The sequence below is a fragment of the Ovis canadensis genome, chromosome 13, assembly GCF_042477335.2.
Source record: "Ovis canadensis isolate MfBH-ARS-UI-01 breed Bighorn chromosome 13, ARS-UI_OviCan_v2, whole genome shotgun sequence".
Taxonomy (NCBI): Eukaryota; Metazoa; Chordata; class Mammalia; order Artiodactyla; family Bovidae; genus Ovis; species Ovis canadensis.
In genome coordinates this window covers 85,159,394-85,176,547 of record NC_091257.1, presented here as the reverse complement: position 1 = coordinate 85,176,547, position 17,154 = coordinate 85,159,394, and the positions used below count along the sequence as shown (strand labels likewise).

The following is a 17,154-nucleotide window of genomic DNA, read 5'->3' as shown; positions in this document are numbered from 1 at the left end:
TAGGTGGCATGTGGTGGGCGCTCACTCAAGCCTCCCTCCAGCTCCCTGATGGGTCTTGGGGGTCTGAGGTTGGAGCAGGTGCAAAGGCGGTGACCCCAGGCCTGGAGAGGGCACAACTGCACAGTCCCCAGGCTGGGACCCTAAGCGGATGAAGGCCAGATGAAGACATAGATTCAAGGAGGTCAAAAGAGGGAAGCCTGGTGTAGCCGCCAGAAATGACTGCGTGCTCCCTTGGCTCCGGAGCCTCTTCAGATGCTCTAGACCCAGACTGGCCCGGAAGACCTGGAGCCAGAAGCGTTGCCAGCACGCTGCCGGGCCCACCTCTCCCACGAGCCCTCCTGGCCCAAGCACACACCACCCTGGCTGGAAAGTTCTGAGAGGCCCAGTCCCTCCAGCCACAGCCGTGCCCCATCTATCCCCTCACCTCAGACAGTGGCCTCACTCTGGCCTGTGCCCAGCCCCCGCTATAGCACTGCTGGTCCAACCCCTACTGCATGCCCTCAGCAACCCCGGGGCCTGGTCCTCCAGCTGGAAGCCCCTGCTTTCCTGTCGGCCCTCCAGTTCTCACCACCCAGCCATCCTTCCCGAGCCCCTGAATCTGTGTAGACGTTATTCTGATCCTCCCAAGGTGGCTCATGAGGGAGAACCCACCGCTCCTTCGGCCTTCAGGGACTTTGTGATGGGGTTCAGTGCCCTACCGCCCGCCCACCTTCTCTGCTCCATCCCAACCCAGCTGGACTGAGGCCAAGGGCAGTCACGTTTCCTGTCCATCCTTCACCTCGGTCCCCAGCCAGGGACGGTCCACCTCCCAGACGCCATTCTCTGCCACCAGAGATCCACTCTGGAAACAGCCCCTGCAGTAACCGTTACGGGTGCTTGTGTGGGTTCTTCATCTTTCCCAGGGCCGGCAAGGCCATCCAGAGCTTGCTGAATGACTGAACAAACAAGGGAAAAGCAGGCACCCCAACAAGGGGAGGGGCAGCAAAAACGGGAGTGGAGTTCTTAAAATAAAGAGTTATGCTCAGGTGAAAACAGGGGGCAGGGAGGGAGACTGAGTCAGAGACCCAGTCCGAGGAGACAGGGCTCCCAGGACGGGAGGAAGAGCTGAACACGGGAAATGCCCAGATCAGAAACTACAGAATAACCACAAACCCTGCCCTGAGACAGAAGCCAGCGTGCCTTTCCGGTGCAGGGCTGCTGCCGTGCTCCCCACCCCTCACACAGGCACACAACCTCACACGCAGCGCACACAGGCCAACAAGGCCTCGCGGCCCACAGTCTGGGCCCTTCTGCGCAGCTGCCCACCAGTCACTAGAGGCAGTTAGTCTACGACGTGGCTACCGCCCAGCGGGCAACCACAGGGCCTGCAGCTGGGCAGCCGCCGCGGTGCCCCCACACGACACACTGCCAGCGGGTCCTGGGTGACCCTGCGGCCTGCCCCGTGCTCCGGGATACATCCACTGTGACAGACTGGCAGCAGAGAACGTTCCCACCCGGGACGGGACCAGGCAGGCAGAGCGCAGCCCCAGGCCAGGTGCCCGCGTCTCCCAGGCTCCCACTGCCCACACCCTGCACTTGCCCTCACTGGAGCTGTCGGCCTGGGCCTGATGCCCTTCAAAGCCATCGAGCCAACAGCAGGCTGGAAGGACGAGACATGGGGGAGAGGCTCTACCAGGTTCTTAAAAGCTGCATCCTGTGTGACCTCTGGCCTCACCCCCAACCCCCACCCTCCGCCTCACCCCTGCCCTCTGCCTCCCAGAATAAATACAGCAGGGTCCTCTCCCTGGGAGCCAGGGACGGCCACCAAGCCCGGGGTGGGGCGTGTGACTCCCTGGGACATTCGCGGCCTCTGTCCTGGTCTCAGGGAGGGGATAGGAGCCCCCCCCCCCCCCCGACACAGTCTGGGTAAGACCTGAAGCGGGGCAGGACAGCAGGAAGAGAGACTCCCCCAGGACTTGGGAGCTGGGGGCAGGGAGGGCAGGTGGGGAGGCAGGAGACCCAGGACCCAGCACTCATCCCCTCACACAACCTCAGTGAACAGCATTCAAGGAACGCGGGGAGAAGAAAAGCTGGCCGCGCCGGGAGGTCCTGGTCAGGCTGGAGATGGCGACTCTGAGGATAAGGGCAGGCTCCCACACCCAGGGCCTGAAGCCAGGCTGGGCTGGCATCCCACAGGAGGGAGCGCGGCTTTCATTTATGACGAAGACCCACCCCCAAGCTCACCCACCCCCGAGAGGGGCCTGGAGCTGTACCGGCACAACCCAACCACCTCAGCCCGTCAGAAGCCACAGCGAGCGCTCCTCTGGGGACCAGGTGTCCGAGGCCCACGCAGAGGCTCCCAGGCTTCAGGAACAGCGTGGGCCTCACCATTCCAAGCAAGGCCATGGTAGACAGTGACAAGATTAGCTGCCTGGGCAGGGAGGGGGCTTGGTCCCTGGCATTTAACCGCCCACAAACTCTCATGAAGAAATAAGAGCAGCCCTCCTTGAGAGGCTCTGGGCTAACGGGGGATCACCCGCGCCCGGACCAAGGACTGGCCTCACATGCCAGGCCACCTCCCCCGACTCCTTCAGCCAGCCTGCTCCGACCACCCTCTCTGAAGGTGGCCCGGGCCTGGCAGAGGGGACCCACACAGGGCTGCCCTCGAGCTGTGTGGCCCCAGGCAGCAGACACTCTCCTGCCCTCAGCTTCCTCACCGGTAAACTGGGGGCTCCTCCCACCTCACAGGGCTGCACAAGGGCCCTGCCAGGAGCCACCAGTCCCGGGAAGTCTGACAGCCCCTCCTATGTGCCTAGGGTCACCGACACGGGGCCCACGTGAGTCAGCGGCAGGGAAGACAAAGCGCTGGCAGTGAACCTGAGCCTGGGCAGGGTGAAGCTGGCCCACCACTGCCTGGGCCCAAGGAACAGAATCCAACAGCCATTTCCCCAGCTCCGAATGCGGTCTCACAGGGATGGGGCACTGTGAGGGAAGACAGGGACTCGTGGAGCCTCCGAGTTCACATCTGGGCACATATTCTAAGCCAGAAAACGTGTGCCCGGCCGGCTGCAGCCACAGCCCCACACCACCCCCACCGTGCCTATGGTGAGGGACCAGAACAGGACACTGACAGGTCTGAAATCACAAAGGCCAAGCTTCAGATCCTGTTTCCAAGCATACAGCTTGGGCCTAGAGCGAGTCTGCCTCTTCTCGGGTGGCGTGGGGATAAACTGAAGGCCTCAGTGAGGGGTGGGCCCGCCGCAAACCCTTCACATGCAGACAGAGGACTACACAAACAGGAAGGCAAGTTCGCTAGGAAGGGACATGAGGACACGCTGAAAACTAAACCCCCAAATGACGATGATCTGGTCAAGAAAGCCACCACCACAGAACGAAAACGGAAATTTCTGGATATGAAAGATGCATTCGCTGAAACATTTCTCTTAAGAGCATTTTCCCTTTGAAAGGTACATAAGTCAATTGGTAGAAACTGCAAAAGACACTAAGTGTAGAAAAAATGCATGTAGGACTTCCCTGGTGGTCAAGTGGTTAAGAAGCCACCTGCCAACGCAGGGGATACCGGTTCAATTGCTGGTCTGGGAAGATACGGCATGGAGCAACAAGCCCGCGCGCTCTGCACCTGGAGAAACCGCTGCTCATCGCAACTAGAGAAAGCCCGAGCGGCAACGAAGACCCACCACAGCCAACGAGTAAATAATACCAATTTTTAAAAATGCATGTGAATATATTTTACAACTTAAAATAACAAAGTCATGATAAACATGAGAAGTTTTTTTTAATCTAGAAAACTTGACAGCGGTGAGCATTACCAGGACAGGTCCCTCCCCCTGGGGTTGGCACTGCCCCTGCCCGTGGGATGTGGATGCTCAGCCCCACAGGCACCTGAGGAAGGTGTGCGAGGCCCAGCAGCACCCCTCAACAGGGCCCAAGTCGGGTCAAGGTCACGAGACCCAGAGACCCCCATCCCACCTCAGCTCCGAGCACGCCTCTGACCTCCGAGCCCCTGCACGCGCCAGGCCCACCTTTTCACCTAAGTTTCCATCATGCCTGGTCCAGCAGCATATTTGGTTCTCCCTATTCTGGTCACACTGTCTGGTGCCTCCTTGGTGTCAAGGTCATTGATCTGTTGAGTTCCACAAGGGAAAAAACCACACTTGCCTATTCCCAGGTCCCTGAGGAGGCCTCAACATGCTGAGTGAGTGCTTAGAAGCGGGAATGAACACAAGAGTTAGACACCAGAGCTAATTATCTAAGAGGCCACAGATGCTCAAAGATGGTATCAGGGATGACTTCCTGGAAGAGGTGTTGCACTGGGGTAACAAAGGCTGAGGCGCTACAACAAATATGCAAGCGCAGTGGTCAGTGAGGTGACCATGCAGACAGGAGAAAGAACAGCCCCAGTGGGGGTAGGACCCTGCCCCTGGGGGCCAGAGCAATCTGCAAACACTGGATGGTTCCTGTACAAAGGTTCCTGCGGTGGGAACCCTGGGAAGCTAATGGTGCTTTGGGGAAAACAAAAGAGAACAGGCAGGGCTCCCTGAGCACCATGCCCTGCTTGGCTCTATGCCAAGGCCACCAGGAGATTGAAAAGAGCGGGTCCCAGGCGCCAGGAGAGTTGCACAGATCTTCCCAGAAATGACCTGTCATCGTTCACGCCTTCTCCACATACATGGCCGGGTTGTTCCCAGCCCCCACCCCCCAAGTCAGTGGCCTCCTGCACCCCCCTCCAAAGAACACCACACCGGGGGCCCGGGGGCACAAATGGAGTTGAGCTCTGCTCCCCAGAGGACGAAAGGGAAGCACCCTGCCAGCCAGCTGAGTTTTGGCCGGCACCTCTGCTGCCCACCCCAAGGAGCCAGCGACAGAGGGGCTCTGCACCCCAGGGCACCTGGAGCTTCACAGCTCAGAAGGACCGAGGTGGCCAAAGACAAGACAAGACAACCAGGACACAGATGGGACAGGAATCTGCTGGGCCTGGAACGGCCAGCAATTTCCGCATCAGCTGCCTGCTGCCCAAGGACCAGGAGTGAGGATCCTCACCCTGCCCCCGACCCCACCCCTGCTCTTCCAGCAGAAGTCAGGAGCAGCTCCCAGGGAGAAAGGTGAGAGCCGAGGGGTGGGTAGCTCTCGGCCTCTATTTCACAGAGGACCAGGATCCAAACTCGGAGACCCAGGGTCACAGGTCAGGCAACAAACAGAAGGTGTGGCTGGGCTTTATTCGCTTTCCTTCCTGGTACAGCAGCACCTGCAGACCAGACAGCAGGGGAGAGAGGACTAGACCCCTCTCAGGAGATGACCCCCACTCATCTCAGAGGTGGGAAAAGCACGCCAGGGAAGCCCCAGCAGAACCCTTGACTGCAAGGTCCACCCTAGGCAGGGCTCGGCATCTGCTCCTGGCAGAGTCTTGCCCATTATCCTTCCCCAGACACTTGACAGATAAGAGCAGGTAAAGACCATTCAGAGAGCTGAATGGGGGTCTGTGGACCCTCCTACATGGGACCCTGCCCCTTCCATGCAACTGCTTCAGTCACAGCTGTAAAGGATCCTTGCCAGATTGGGAAATGCCTGGAGTCTAGATTCTAGGTGAATCTCCTCTTTGGAGCAATGAGGAAACGGGAGGCTCCCAGGAGTCTTGTCCCAGTCACGTGGTAGTTCACAGCAGAATGGGGACCCTCTACCCAGCAGCAGCCACCCCGACATTGGGATTGCAGAGGAGAAGCAGGGCCATCCCAGGAAGCCCTCACACTATCCAGGCAGGCAGCCCTCTTCCCTAGGATGAGAGATGAATCCCACTCATCTCAGAGGTGGGAACAGCACGCCTGGGCCCCAAAGGAAGGAAGGGCAAGGGGCCCCCACCCAGGGAACTCAAAGCCAGGAGAGAGGTGAGTAGCTATCTACCGGGCTTATTCTCTCATTCCATCACCCAGATCAAACATGCACCAAACCTCCACCAACTACAGGTCAGGCCCCAGGGTGGGTCCTGGGTAAACAGAGATCAATAAGGCACTGGAGTTCCTGCCCCTGAGAAAGTCAGAAAGCCCCTGCCCAGTGGAGGAAACAGATGGGGAAGCAGATAACTAGGAGGGCCTACAAAGGGTGGAACAGGGAGGTGTCGGTGGCGCCGGGAGCCAGAGAAAGTGAGCAGCTGGACTCGGGAGTCTCGGACCACTCTGTCCACAGAAGGCAGGTTGGGAGGACCAGCCCGCCCAGGTTCTCCAGCACGAAAGCCAAGGCATCAAATGTTTGGGGAAAAGGACATTCAGAGTTTGGTGGATGAGAGGGGAGGGAAGGTTGGCCAGCAACATCACAGGGGGCCAAGTGCAGCAGGGGCTTGCCTCAACTTCTCTGCCCAGGCCCACAGGACTCCCCAGGCAGCCCCTTGCATGCTGACCTCTGTCCCCTCTACAGGCTGATGCTGCCCAAGTTCTTTCTAGATGGCCTGTGTCTGCCAGGCTCCCCAGTCACCGTCACGCAGGCCCATAGCTTTCACTGCCAATCACAGACAACTCACAGACACAGCCCTACTCTGGTCCCTGACTGTAAGCTTTCAGACCCTTCAAGCCAACTGCCTACTTGCCTTCTCTGCCTGTTTACCTCAAAGTCACATGTGTATGTGTTCAGTCGCTCTGCCGTGTCCGACTCTGTGAGCCCATGGGCTATCTGTCCATGAGATTCTCCAGGCAAGAATACTGAAATGGACTGCCATTTCCTTCTCTAGATCTTCCTGACCCAGCGATTGAACTCACATCTCCTGTGTCTCCTGCACTGCAGGGGGACTCTTTACCACTAGCGCCACCTGGGAGGCACATACCTCAGTCAACCCCTCACCAAAACCAGGCCTCCTGCCACACCTCTTGCCAGTTAACAGCTTCACCTCCAAAGAGGTGCCTAAACTAGACTCCGTATACTCTCACCACTCTCCAATCTAATCCTTGAACAAGCCCTACTGGCTTTATTTATATTAATGACCACGTTTACCAAGGACCTAGGTGAGTGAGAACCATGTGTATTTTAAGGCTCTGACTACCTTCTCCATTGGAGCATAAGGTCCTTGACGCCGTGAACCAAATGTCCCAGTGTCTAGCAGGGAATGGACTGCGTTAGAAGAAGAAAGAAAAAATCTGGGGCCTTTCCCCCACCCCCAAAAGGAAGTGAGAGGGTCCTCTGGCTGGGGGCTGAAAAGGGGCTACGGTGAGGGTGGGGAATGGCGGAGGCCTTCCCCTGTGGAGCTCACTGACCCGTGTTGCTTCCCCGCCTTTCTGGTTTCTGTATTACTGCCAGCACGGGCCCTTCTCTCCACGGGGGGAAATGTGGGGCCAGCCCTTAAATCCCCAACAAGGTCAACCTTGAATGTCCCGGTTGGAGACACTCTGAACAATGGAAAGGGTCATTACGTCACAGGCCTGCTCACTCCGACGCTCTCCTCTGCCCACTGACCCGCTCTCCTAGTTCAGACCCGCTGGCTCGGCCTCGCCTCAGGATCGGGCCACTCCCTCTGGGCCACAGTAGCCCAAGCCCGGCCACTCGCCTGTCCTCCCTTTGCTTCCGGGGGAGCTGAGGCCCTGCGAGGTCACACCACACAGGACACTGCCCCCTCCAAGGTGAGAGGGAACACCCGCTCCCCGTCTCCCTGGGAAGACCCGCTCAGATTCTTCAAAATCAACCCCCTTGCTGAGAGGGGTGGCTACCCTGGGACCTCCCGTTCCTGGTTTTAATTCCCTACTTCCACCCTCTTAAGACAGCTCCCGCCTCATCTTCTCAGCACAGACAGCTGCCTCCCAGCCTCCTGCCCTGGCCTGTAGAGCCGCACCCTTACAGGGGGGGCCAGTCCTCAGGCCGAGGACCCAGACGCCATCAGGGACAAGCCTGGGTCAGGGGTTCCCACTGGAGGGAACTCTCTATTTCACTGCTGGCCTCAACAGGCCCAAGTGACCCCAGAGAGAGCTACCTATGCAACCTGTTCTAACCTCCATCGTGGACATGCTCAGAGCTCCCAAGAAGGGCCACAGTCCCAGCTAGGAGCTGACGAGCGAACACAGGCGTGTTACCCTCTTACTGTGTTAGGGTTGGCACAGCAGAGCTACCACCTAACAGTTGGATGACAAATGGGGGCACGTGGTCTGCAGAGCCCCACAGAGGGTCTCGTCAGCCCCTGCCCCTGCCGCTCCCCAACCTCCCAACTGACCTCTTGCCCTGGAGTAGGCGGGGAAGAAGCCTCTGGGACCTGTGCCCAGCCCCTCTCCTCCTTCCTAGGGTTAGTCACTCAGGAACCCGGGCCCACACTCTCTAGGCCTGAGGCTGAAGTCACTCATCCCGCGGCGTTAGGATTCGCCCACCACACGCCCACAGCCAGAGGCCCAGGATGGCCAGTGCCCTACTCCCCGCCACGGGCAAGGCCACGCCAAGGCCACTGTGAGCCAGGCGGTGGGGGGAGGGGGCACGCCTCTTAAAGCACCACTTCCCTCAGGACATTTCAGTTCAGCCGTATCCCCAGGTGTCCAGGAAAACAGGAAGCCAGCCCCAACACGCATGGCCCGCCCCTGCTGAGTTAGAATTAGATCTCACACAAACAAGTGGTCAAATGCGCCCAGGCGCAAGCCCTCACCAGTCTGGTCGGGTGTCTGCCAGGGCCTGGAGCTTCGGTCAGACCGCCACTCCTCAGTGAGCCCACGCCTTGACCCTCCAGCCAACGCCAGCCTGCCAGCCAGCAGGGGGAGCGACCCACAAGGGCAGGCTGATGCTGTCTGGAGCCCCAGGCTCAGCCAACAGCACTGGGCGCAACCGTCTCCTGCTGGCCCAGGGCTCTCATGGTTTTCCGCACGCTCCAAACTGCAAGCTTCCCAGGATCAAGGAATGGGTCACCTTCCCTCCTAACCCCAGGCTGCCTGGTGCCAGGCCTGGCTCGGCAAGGGAGATGCCAGTCCTGCAAAAGAAAGCTTTGCCCCATTCACTCTGCATCCTGAGTCTTGCTGAAGCCAGGGCCACCGGCCAACACCGGGAAGGGCCCGGAAGGAAGCGCAGAGCCTATACAAAGCCTACATGTGGGCTATAAAAAGGAGCCCTCCCTGCTTCCCCCAGGACGGCCCTTCCAGGGGGTGCCGAGGGGTGGCGGGGAGAGCTAGGACTTTTGCTGGGCACTCAGCCACTGCAGCCTCTCAAAGGCGAGCCGAGCACCGCCTCGAAAGGCACTGGGTGCACGAGAAGAGGGAGGCCATCTAGAGCAGAGGCAGGAAGGCAAGCGGGGACTCTGAGCCACACCCCCGAGGCCTCGGCCTCCCCCAAAGCGACCACCTGCAGCATCCGCGCGGCCCGGTCCCCTCCCACGTCTTTCCTTTCCTCTGGGGCCAAGGGCACCGTCTCTAGGCGGCCTCGGGCCCACTCCCTCTGGAGACTCAGCATACTCAGCCGTGAAGGGCGGCCCTAAAACCCTGGGCTGATGGCAGGAAGCTGTGGCAGCGTGAGCAGGGACACGTGTGTTGGGGTGAAGGAGGAGATACAATCAGGCGAGGGCACAGCTGCAACATCTCGGAGCCGGAACACCAAGTTCCCTGTTTCCGAGACCCCAGTGCAGGCCGCCTCTTGACCCCCACAGGCTGCAATCTACCTGCCACAACCGTGGGGCCACCCTTCCTGTGCCCCGTGCCCATGTGTCAGGAGTTAACTCCCCCCGGCCTCCTTCTCCAACCCCCTCAGGCCTCATGTGCCCGAGGTGTTCTGGCTTTGCATCCGGGGCCGACTCGGCGCCACTGAGAACCCTCTGCACAAACACAGGCGCACACGACCTACACGGGGGAGAGCCACGGCCGCTGTCAGCCATGGGGATGGACATGGCACACCCGCCCCTGCAGACTCACGGAGCTGCCCTGGCTTGCGTCCCTCTCAGCGCCCAGACCTCTCGTCATTTTTCCTTTCTGGCAGTGGGAGCCTCGTCCCCTACGTTTACCGTCAGCCTCCACGGCACGTGGCACACCAGTGAATGCCAGCGTCCCGTCGGGGGCACAAGCAGCGTCTCACCTGCTCATGTGCCACAGGGGCCCAAGAAAGCTGTTTTCGGGCCTTTTTTTTAAAAAAAGGAAAGGGTAGCTATGGTGACATGGAAAGCACACAACGCTGGAGATGCAGCCTCAGTGAACAGGTCAGAGGTGGGAGCGACCACGTCCAGCTCGGTGTGCTCCGAACATGGGAACGAACACCACGCTCAACGTGGGATGAGCACAGGAACCCGCGGACGAGGGCACACGCTTCAGCTTGTCGTTGGGTCCCGCAGAGGCCCTTCTCAGAGCACCTCGAGCGCGAAGCCCCAGGCTCCCACTTCTCAGGCAGGGGCTCAGGGCAGCTGTCATCATAACCCAGGGAGAGCAAGTCAGAGCACAGGTCTCCGGTCACCCCACACACACAGCAGAGGGGACCGCGGTTCGATAGGGGGAACTGCAGAGGGAGCCTGAGTCTCTCAAGGGAACCACTGAGTCCAGCACTCCAGACCGAAGCCCAGGCTGGCCAAACAGCGCATGTGGCCAAGGGGCGGAAGAGAAATCAGACAGCCCCATCCAGGTAAATAAAAACCTTGTTCTTCTACAACACCCACTGTCACCTGCCCCAGAGTGGAGGGATCAACTGAACACTGCAAAGGGAATCGGGAATTCCAGCCCTGGTCTCAGCACCACCATGAACTCGCTGGGTGACCTTCGCCTTGGGGCCTCGGTTTCCTCCTCTGGAAGGGGGAGCCTGGCATCCCTGCCTCTCTGCGGGAGGTGTGGTGGAGTTTTAACACCCCATGGATGAGAAAATGCTCCATGAACCAATGCACTACTCAAATACCCAATTTTTCTCCTGCCTGTGACCTCTGTGAACAGACTCAGGGAGGGAACAAAGAAGTAACAGACTTCCAGCCCCTGGCTGTCGGAGTGGCCTCGAGGCCAGCGTGGTGGTGGGAAGAACCGGAGCTCTGTGGTTAGCTACGGTGAAGGCAAAGGAAACCAAGAGCCGTTAAGCACCCACGAGGGCCCCGTGCTGTACTCACTGGCAGGTGCCACCTCTCACTCTCAGATGGACCTCACCTGACCACTGTCAGCAGGCGACTCTGTGAGGGGGGAAATGACTTTGACAGCTGAAGATCAGTTTCAGGTGCCTGGTATCCAAAGGCACAGAAGGGCTGAGACTCTCACCCAAATCTCACCGATTCTGGCCCCAGCTGCTGGGGACCACTCCTCACCCTGGGCTAGGCCAGGAGTCTTCTTACCTGTTACCAGGCTGCTTTCAGAGATTTCCCCCTGGGGAAGCTCGAGCACTCCCCGCCCCACTTCTCCTGGGACTCCCCTCAAAAGTCCCCACTGACTTCTCCAGTTCCAAGAGCAGGACAGGCAGTGGGGGAAGTCTCCTGTCCCCTAGAATCAGGCCTTTGCTACAGCAGGCCTCACCTCTTCCCTCCAGCGCTAGCTCTCACTGACCTCTTTGAAGCCACATCAGAGGAAAGGGCAGAGTAGGAAGAGACAACATGAGTTAATAGAGACCAACACGGACAGTGACAGGAGAGGCAAAAACAGGCCCTAGCACAATGAGGTGCCGGCGTTAAAGCCTTTCCTGGCAGTCAGGGGTCTCCCAAAAATGGACTCAGATACCATTTATCGGGGCGAAGTTCTCAGAAACAGACTAATCTGATGTGTTCGTGTGATACCGAAGCAGCTGCTCCTAGTCAGCTGCCCTGACACCCTGCAAAAGCCAGGGGTGGCAAACAGCCCCGATGACAAGAAAGAGGGGCTAAGTGGCCTCCTGGTCCCCACATCAAAGTACGTGGCAGCCAGCCCCCTCGACACCACATGGACATTTGTTCCCTTCCACTAACGGGTCCTTTTGGGCCACTTAATCTTCACTTTCCTCCTCGTCAGGGTTCCCACGTGTGAAGCACTTACACGCTACACTCGATGCCAAGCACCTTACACATTCTCAACAAATCCTCACAAAACCCTTACGAGAAAAATGTATTTGTTACGATCCCTCTTTTAGAGATGAGAGAAAGTCACGTGCCCAAGGTCACAGAGCAAGTGAGCTGCACAGCAGGATTTTAACCCAGGCAGTGTAGCGCTCAGAGCCCCGGTGCTCAGCCACTACGGCTCCTCTGCCTCCAGACACCACCCCACGCCTCCATTACCGCTCATCCGCCTGCCCGCTAGGAGACAAGGCGTGCCGTGCTCATCGGCTCTCTCCCGCAGCGGTTCCCGGGTCCCCCTCCTCAACCTCTCAACCTCAACATCCCACTTCAGCCTCTGGTGACAGCTCTGCTACAGGACAGAGCATGACCCACGAGGCTTGGCACGCCACGGCCCTCCCTACGCTGCCCCCTAACCCACCCTGTGCAGTGGTCCTCGGGGCTTCACCCAGGGCACAGGCAAGGTCCCCAACCACTCAGGCCCATTCACCAGCCACCTACCCTACGAAGCCCTCCTGGTTCTCTCCTCTAGACCCCCCGCTTGCTGGGCAGAGCTCATTCCTCTGCACACAGGAAGCTCTGGGCATGGACCTTTATTATGGTACGGAACACGTGGGGTTATAATTACACGTCCCCACACCTGCCTCTTCCAAACGTTGTTCCTCAACAGCCCAGTCCAGGTCTTGTTCATCTTTTGAACTCTCAGTGCCTAGTACTGGGCAAAAAGGAGGTGTTCAACACAGTATCTATTGAGCAAGCAAATGCCCCTCATTCCAAGGGGCGACCCAAAACAAGCCAGCGGCCAAGCTCTCTAACTGATGACTCCAGCCTGTGCATATGTGTACATATGTGCGGGCCCCGGCGCACACACAGGGGAGAAGCTGGAGGTGCTGTGGGGCCCCGGCGTGGTGTGTTCAGCTCTCCCAGGCACAGCAAACCCCATCCCTAAGTTCAGAGGGAAGACAAAGCCCCAGCTGCACAGGGGGCCTGGCCAGGCTGGCCTGGAAACCCACACATCAGGGCAAGCCTAGGGGGCTGAGGAAACACTGAGAGCTCTGACTTCCCCTGGAAAAACTATAGTCAGACAGGAAACACACAGGCGAGGATGGTGAGCTGTGGAGATCCGGACACGTGCTCTTACCCCTCTCCCACGGGGACCAACCCGGCAGGCAGCAAAGGAAAATCCCCGACGACACAGGCCCGCCCTTCCTGGGCTCAGCCTTCAGAGCTGACCCTGAGGTCTGTCTCCTGCACGGTCTGACAGCCACAGGGGCCAGGCCTCAGACTGCGGGGCCCTATGATGCCTCCCCCACGAGCCTGCCTGCCTTGTCCGGGGAGTTTGCTTTCTTCTGCCACCCTGCCACCCCCGGCATCAAAAGGAGCAGAACTGTCGCCACCATTGTACACTTCAGTTTCCCTGAAGGCAAGGGCCTATTCTGATTCACCACCTAAAGAGGCCTGGTGTCTAAAAGGGTATCGATTGCAGAAACAAAGATGGAAACCCGGGGCTGCAATTCCCGAAGTGCTGGCCCCCTGTGGATTCACCACCCGAGCCACTGTGCCCACAGCGACCCCTGACTGAACATGTCAACCCGGAAGGCACCAGAAGTGTGGAGCCACAGCTGAGGAAGGCCAGGGCTGTCCGTCAGATACAGTCTGAACAGGAAGGTCTCTCTTCAGAAGATCAATGAAGACCCCAGGACTGGGGCCTGAGGCCACTCAGAGCACAACCCCAGGGCATAGAGTGCCCTTGGGATTGGCCGGCCAGCACCTGCCGGGGGGCTGGGTCCCACTGAGGCTGTCACGTGGCAGCACAGTGCGCTCCCTGCGTTTCCATTTCCTTGTCTGTGAAGTGGGGTGGCACTCCAGACCACCCCCTGGGGCCCTTTAGCAGATCTGCCAAGAAAACATGACAAGTCTCTGTAGCACTCAGCAGGAAGTCTGTAATTGCTTTGTACTCATTTATGTCAGTATCTGTAACACAAAAAGCCAAATACAGACCTGGTTCCTGTCACACCACCGTGACAACCAGTACCAACCCCACCCCTTTTAAACCAAACTCCCACCCGCGACGTGAGCACCTGCCGGCCCCATTTCACAAGAGGAGGATAAAGAGAGAGGGCGCCGAGTCAGGTCAGAATGAGGTCCTCGCCGTGAGCACCGTGCACGTTCACTGAACCCCATCTCGTTGCAGGGCCACGGATACCCTGAGAGTCCCACAAGTGTCTCGCTCTTTGGCCAGGTTACAGACACTGTGTGGTACCCTGGCAGGGTCAGCAGGAAAAGGCCAGGCATCTGAGGCACCTGGGCAAGAGGCCAGGTGGCAAGGGGCCCTGCTGGCACTCCAAACTTCCTCAGAACCTACAGAGGCGGCTGCAGGGATCAGAACCCAGCAATGAGATGCACCCACAAACAGGCGGCTCTGGGGCAGCTTCAGTGGAAGGCTCCGTCAGCAAGGCCTGAACTGCACACCAGTGTCCACGAGGCTTCTCACCCAGACTCCTTCAATCCTGGGCTCCAATTTATCAATGGGCCAGGGCCCCTTCTACCTCCTCTGCCCAGGCTCCAGGCAGGCCTCTCAAATCCCAGCTGTCACTGAATTTGCACCCCTCTGACGGACCCACCCACAGGGTCTGCGGTTATCAGGTACTTGGCATTCCTGCCTCCAGCCCCCAAGACCTGAGACCTGGTGGACTAGCCCCTTGCCTCTCCACACCCCTTCCTTCTGTACAGGCCCCAACTTACAAACAAGAGAGTCACCCGCCCAGGAGATAGATGTGCAAGTCTCCTCAAGACAACTCCATACCCTGCTCTACATGGTAGGGGGGTGACTAGTAGTTGGGTCGGGGCAAAACAAAACCATTTCCTCCCTTTTCCGGGTAGTGATCTCAGTGAAATGTGAGCTAGGTCCCTGTGCTCCTCCCTTCCTGCTCCCTCACCCTTTTGTGCAGCCACACAGTCCCAGTCTAAGAGTGACAGTCATAGTCTATCACCGTTGTCATGAATAACAGCTTACATTTATTAAACGTTTAGAACGTATCCAGCAGCACAGGAGTTGAAGGCAAGGTTGGATTTGAAGCCCACGTATATTGTCTTACATTAATCCTCTCCTTTATCCCCCTAGAATAACCCCATTTGGTGGAGATATTATTACTCCCACTTCACAGATGGTGACACTAAGGCTCAGAGAACTAGCTGGCTGGGGGCGATACACAGCTAATACATACGGGCTTCAAACCCAACCTTGCCTTCAACCGCTGGGCTGCACTTCAACTGCCTGCTGGTCCCATGCACGGTGTGAAACACAGCCTCTCAGCCAGGAGAAGTCTACCTGGGAACCTCAGCCAGCTGCTACCAATTCAGGAGAGCCCGGGGAATCCACAGACACATGGAAGGGCCATGCCTGGAGTCTGACGCCAGGGTGATGTCCCTCCAGTCCTCTGCAGGATATGTCCTTCCTCCACTCTGGAATCCAGCCTCTCAAATCATCTAACATTTTCTCCTGCAGGCTGCCAGGGCCCGAGGAGGGGTCATGGAGGAAGGTGGCTGTCGTGTGGAAGTTCAGCAGCTGTGTGAGATCTGGAGTGTGTGGCTGAGGATGGCTGTCTCACCACAAGACCTTCCTTCCTCCCCGTCTCCTCAGTCATCTACACGCCATACCCAAGGTCTGGAAGACCTTCTCTTGGGGGGTGTCACTTCCTGAACCCTCTTCCTCTACACAGTCCTAATTCTGAGCCTGGCTCTAACTCCAGTCTCGGGGTGGGGGTGGGGGTAGAGGGGGTTCTTGCAGGAAGCAACCCACAGCCTGGGGTTGCAGACACATCATCTCACACTTGGAGGCGGGCGAATGGAGGGCAGAGCTGGGGGGCCCATCCGGCCACAGCACAGGCACGCACTCAGTGGAATCACTCTCTGAAGGATCTGGGGTTTTTCAAAATCCCCCAACACACTCTTTCCCAGAAGCAGCCAAGGTCAGGTCTGGGACAGCAAAGAGGCAGGAAATAGTAGCCGCTCCTGGCTCCCTCCAGCCACAGGACGCAGGACACAAAGAGCTGGACCCCAATTTGGCTGCGTCCTCTTGAAGAGTACCTGACACGAAGCAGCGAGGCTGGGCTTTCTGGGGCCAAGCTCTGGAGAATGTGCTTCCAAAGGACAAGGGGAAGGCTGGCCTCTTTCCCTGCCCTGGCTTTGGGAGTCTGCCCACGCACACAGACCTCCAAAATTCAGCTTCAGGACAAAAGAAGCGGCGGGAAAAACATCCACTGCCTCCTCTCGGGCTTTTCCAAACCAAACAAGACCACCTTCCTCCCTGGCCCCAAGAGAGAGATGAGTAGGCCCGGCTCTGCTCCAAAACCAGCCCTACGCCAACAGCTGCCTAAGTTCTACTTGGGGAACCCAAAGGTTCCTTTGTAAGTAGGAGCCCGGCCGTGAGGCCCAGAGGTGCACCAGATTGCTCTTTTTGGAAAAACGGTGCATCTGGTCTGGCCTCCGGTTCCGCGGCTGCCGGGGAGAAGACACTGCCTCGGCCGACACCGCTCCCGGGGTGTCGGGGGACCCGACGCCGGCCCCGCTGGTCTCCAACTCGCTAGGATTTTTAGGCCTCTGGGCAAAGCGCCTGGAACACTCCCCCCCTTGCTGGGGGAGGGGGTGTCCTGTCAGGTGACTGAGGACCCGGATGCCCCCCGCCCCCGGTGACCACCCTGGCCGAGGCGGGGGCGGGGCCCGAAAGTTCGCCGGAGTCTCTCCAGCGGCGGCCCCCGGGCGCGCGCAAGCCGGGGCGCAGACCCCGCGCCGCCCGAGCGCGCGCGCCCGCGCAGCAGGCCCGGGGAGCCGGGGGTGTGCAGCGAGGGGGAGCGCACTTACTGGCCCCCTCGATCTTGTCGGCGCCTCGGCTCCACGTGATCTGCCGCGTCTCCAGCTTGACCTGGAAGGTCTTCCGCTCGGGCCGCTGCGACTTCTTGGAGTAGAACAAAGTCATGACGGTGCCCACCTCGAGGCTGCGGCAGAGGTGCACCACCTCGGCGTCCGAGGGCGCGCCGGGCCCGCAGCCGTTGGCGCAGGGGGACGCGGCGCCCGCCATGGCTCGGGTGCCGGGGGCGGCGGCGGCGGCGCAGGCCCGGCGGGAGCGAGCTGGCGGCGGCGGCGGCGGCGCAGGCGGCGGGCGAGCGGACCCCGGCGGCGGCGGCTCCTGCGGGCGGAGACGGGGCGGGGCCTGAGCGGGGGCGGGG

At 59.3% G+C, this 17,154-nt stretch overlaps 1 protein-coding gene across 2 annotated transcripts in view; it reads right to left on the bottom strand.

Moving 5' to 3' along the window:
• PLCG1 (phospholipase C gamma 1) overlaps positions 1–17,154 on the bottom strand; it is a 33,493-nt gene that overhangs the window by 15,841 nt on the left and 498 nt on the right. Inside the window, exon 2 of one of the 2 annotated variants that reach the window (XM_069548552.1) lies at positions 16,790–17,114. In XM_069548552.1, the coding sequence (XP_069404653.1) occupies positions 16,790–17,006 (217 nt within the window). In that variant the 5' untranslated portion in view covers positions 17,007–17,114. Of the gene's footprint in view, positions 1–16,789; positions 17,115–17,154 lie in introns of those variants that run through there. The other variant, XM_069548551.1, reaches the window with a different exon arrangement.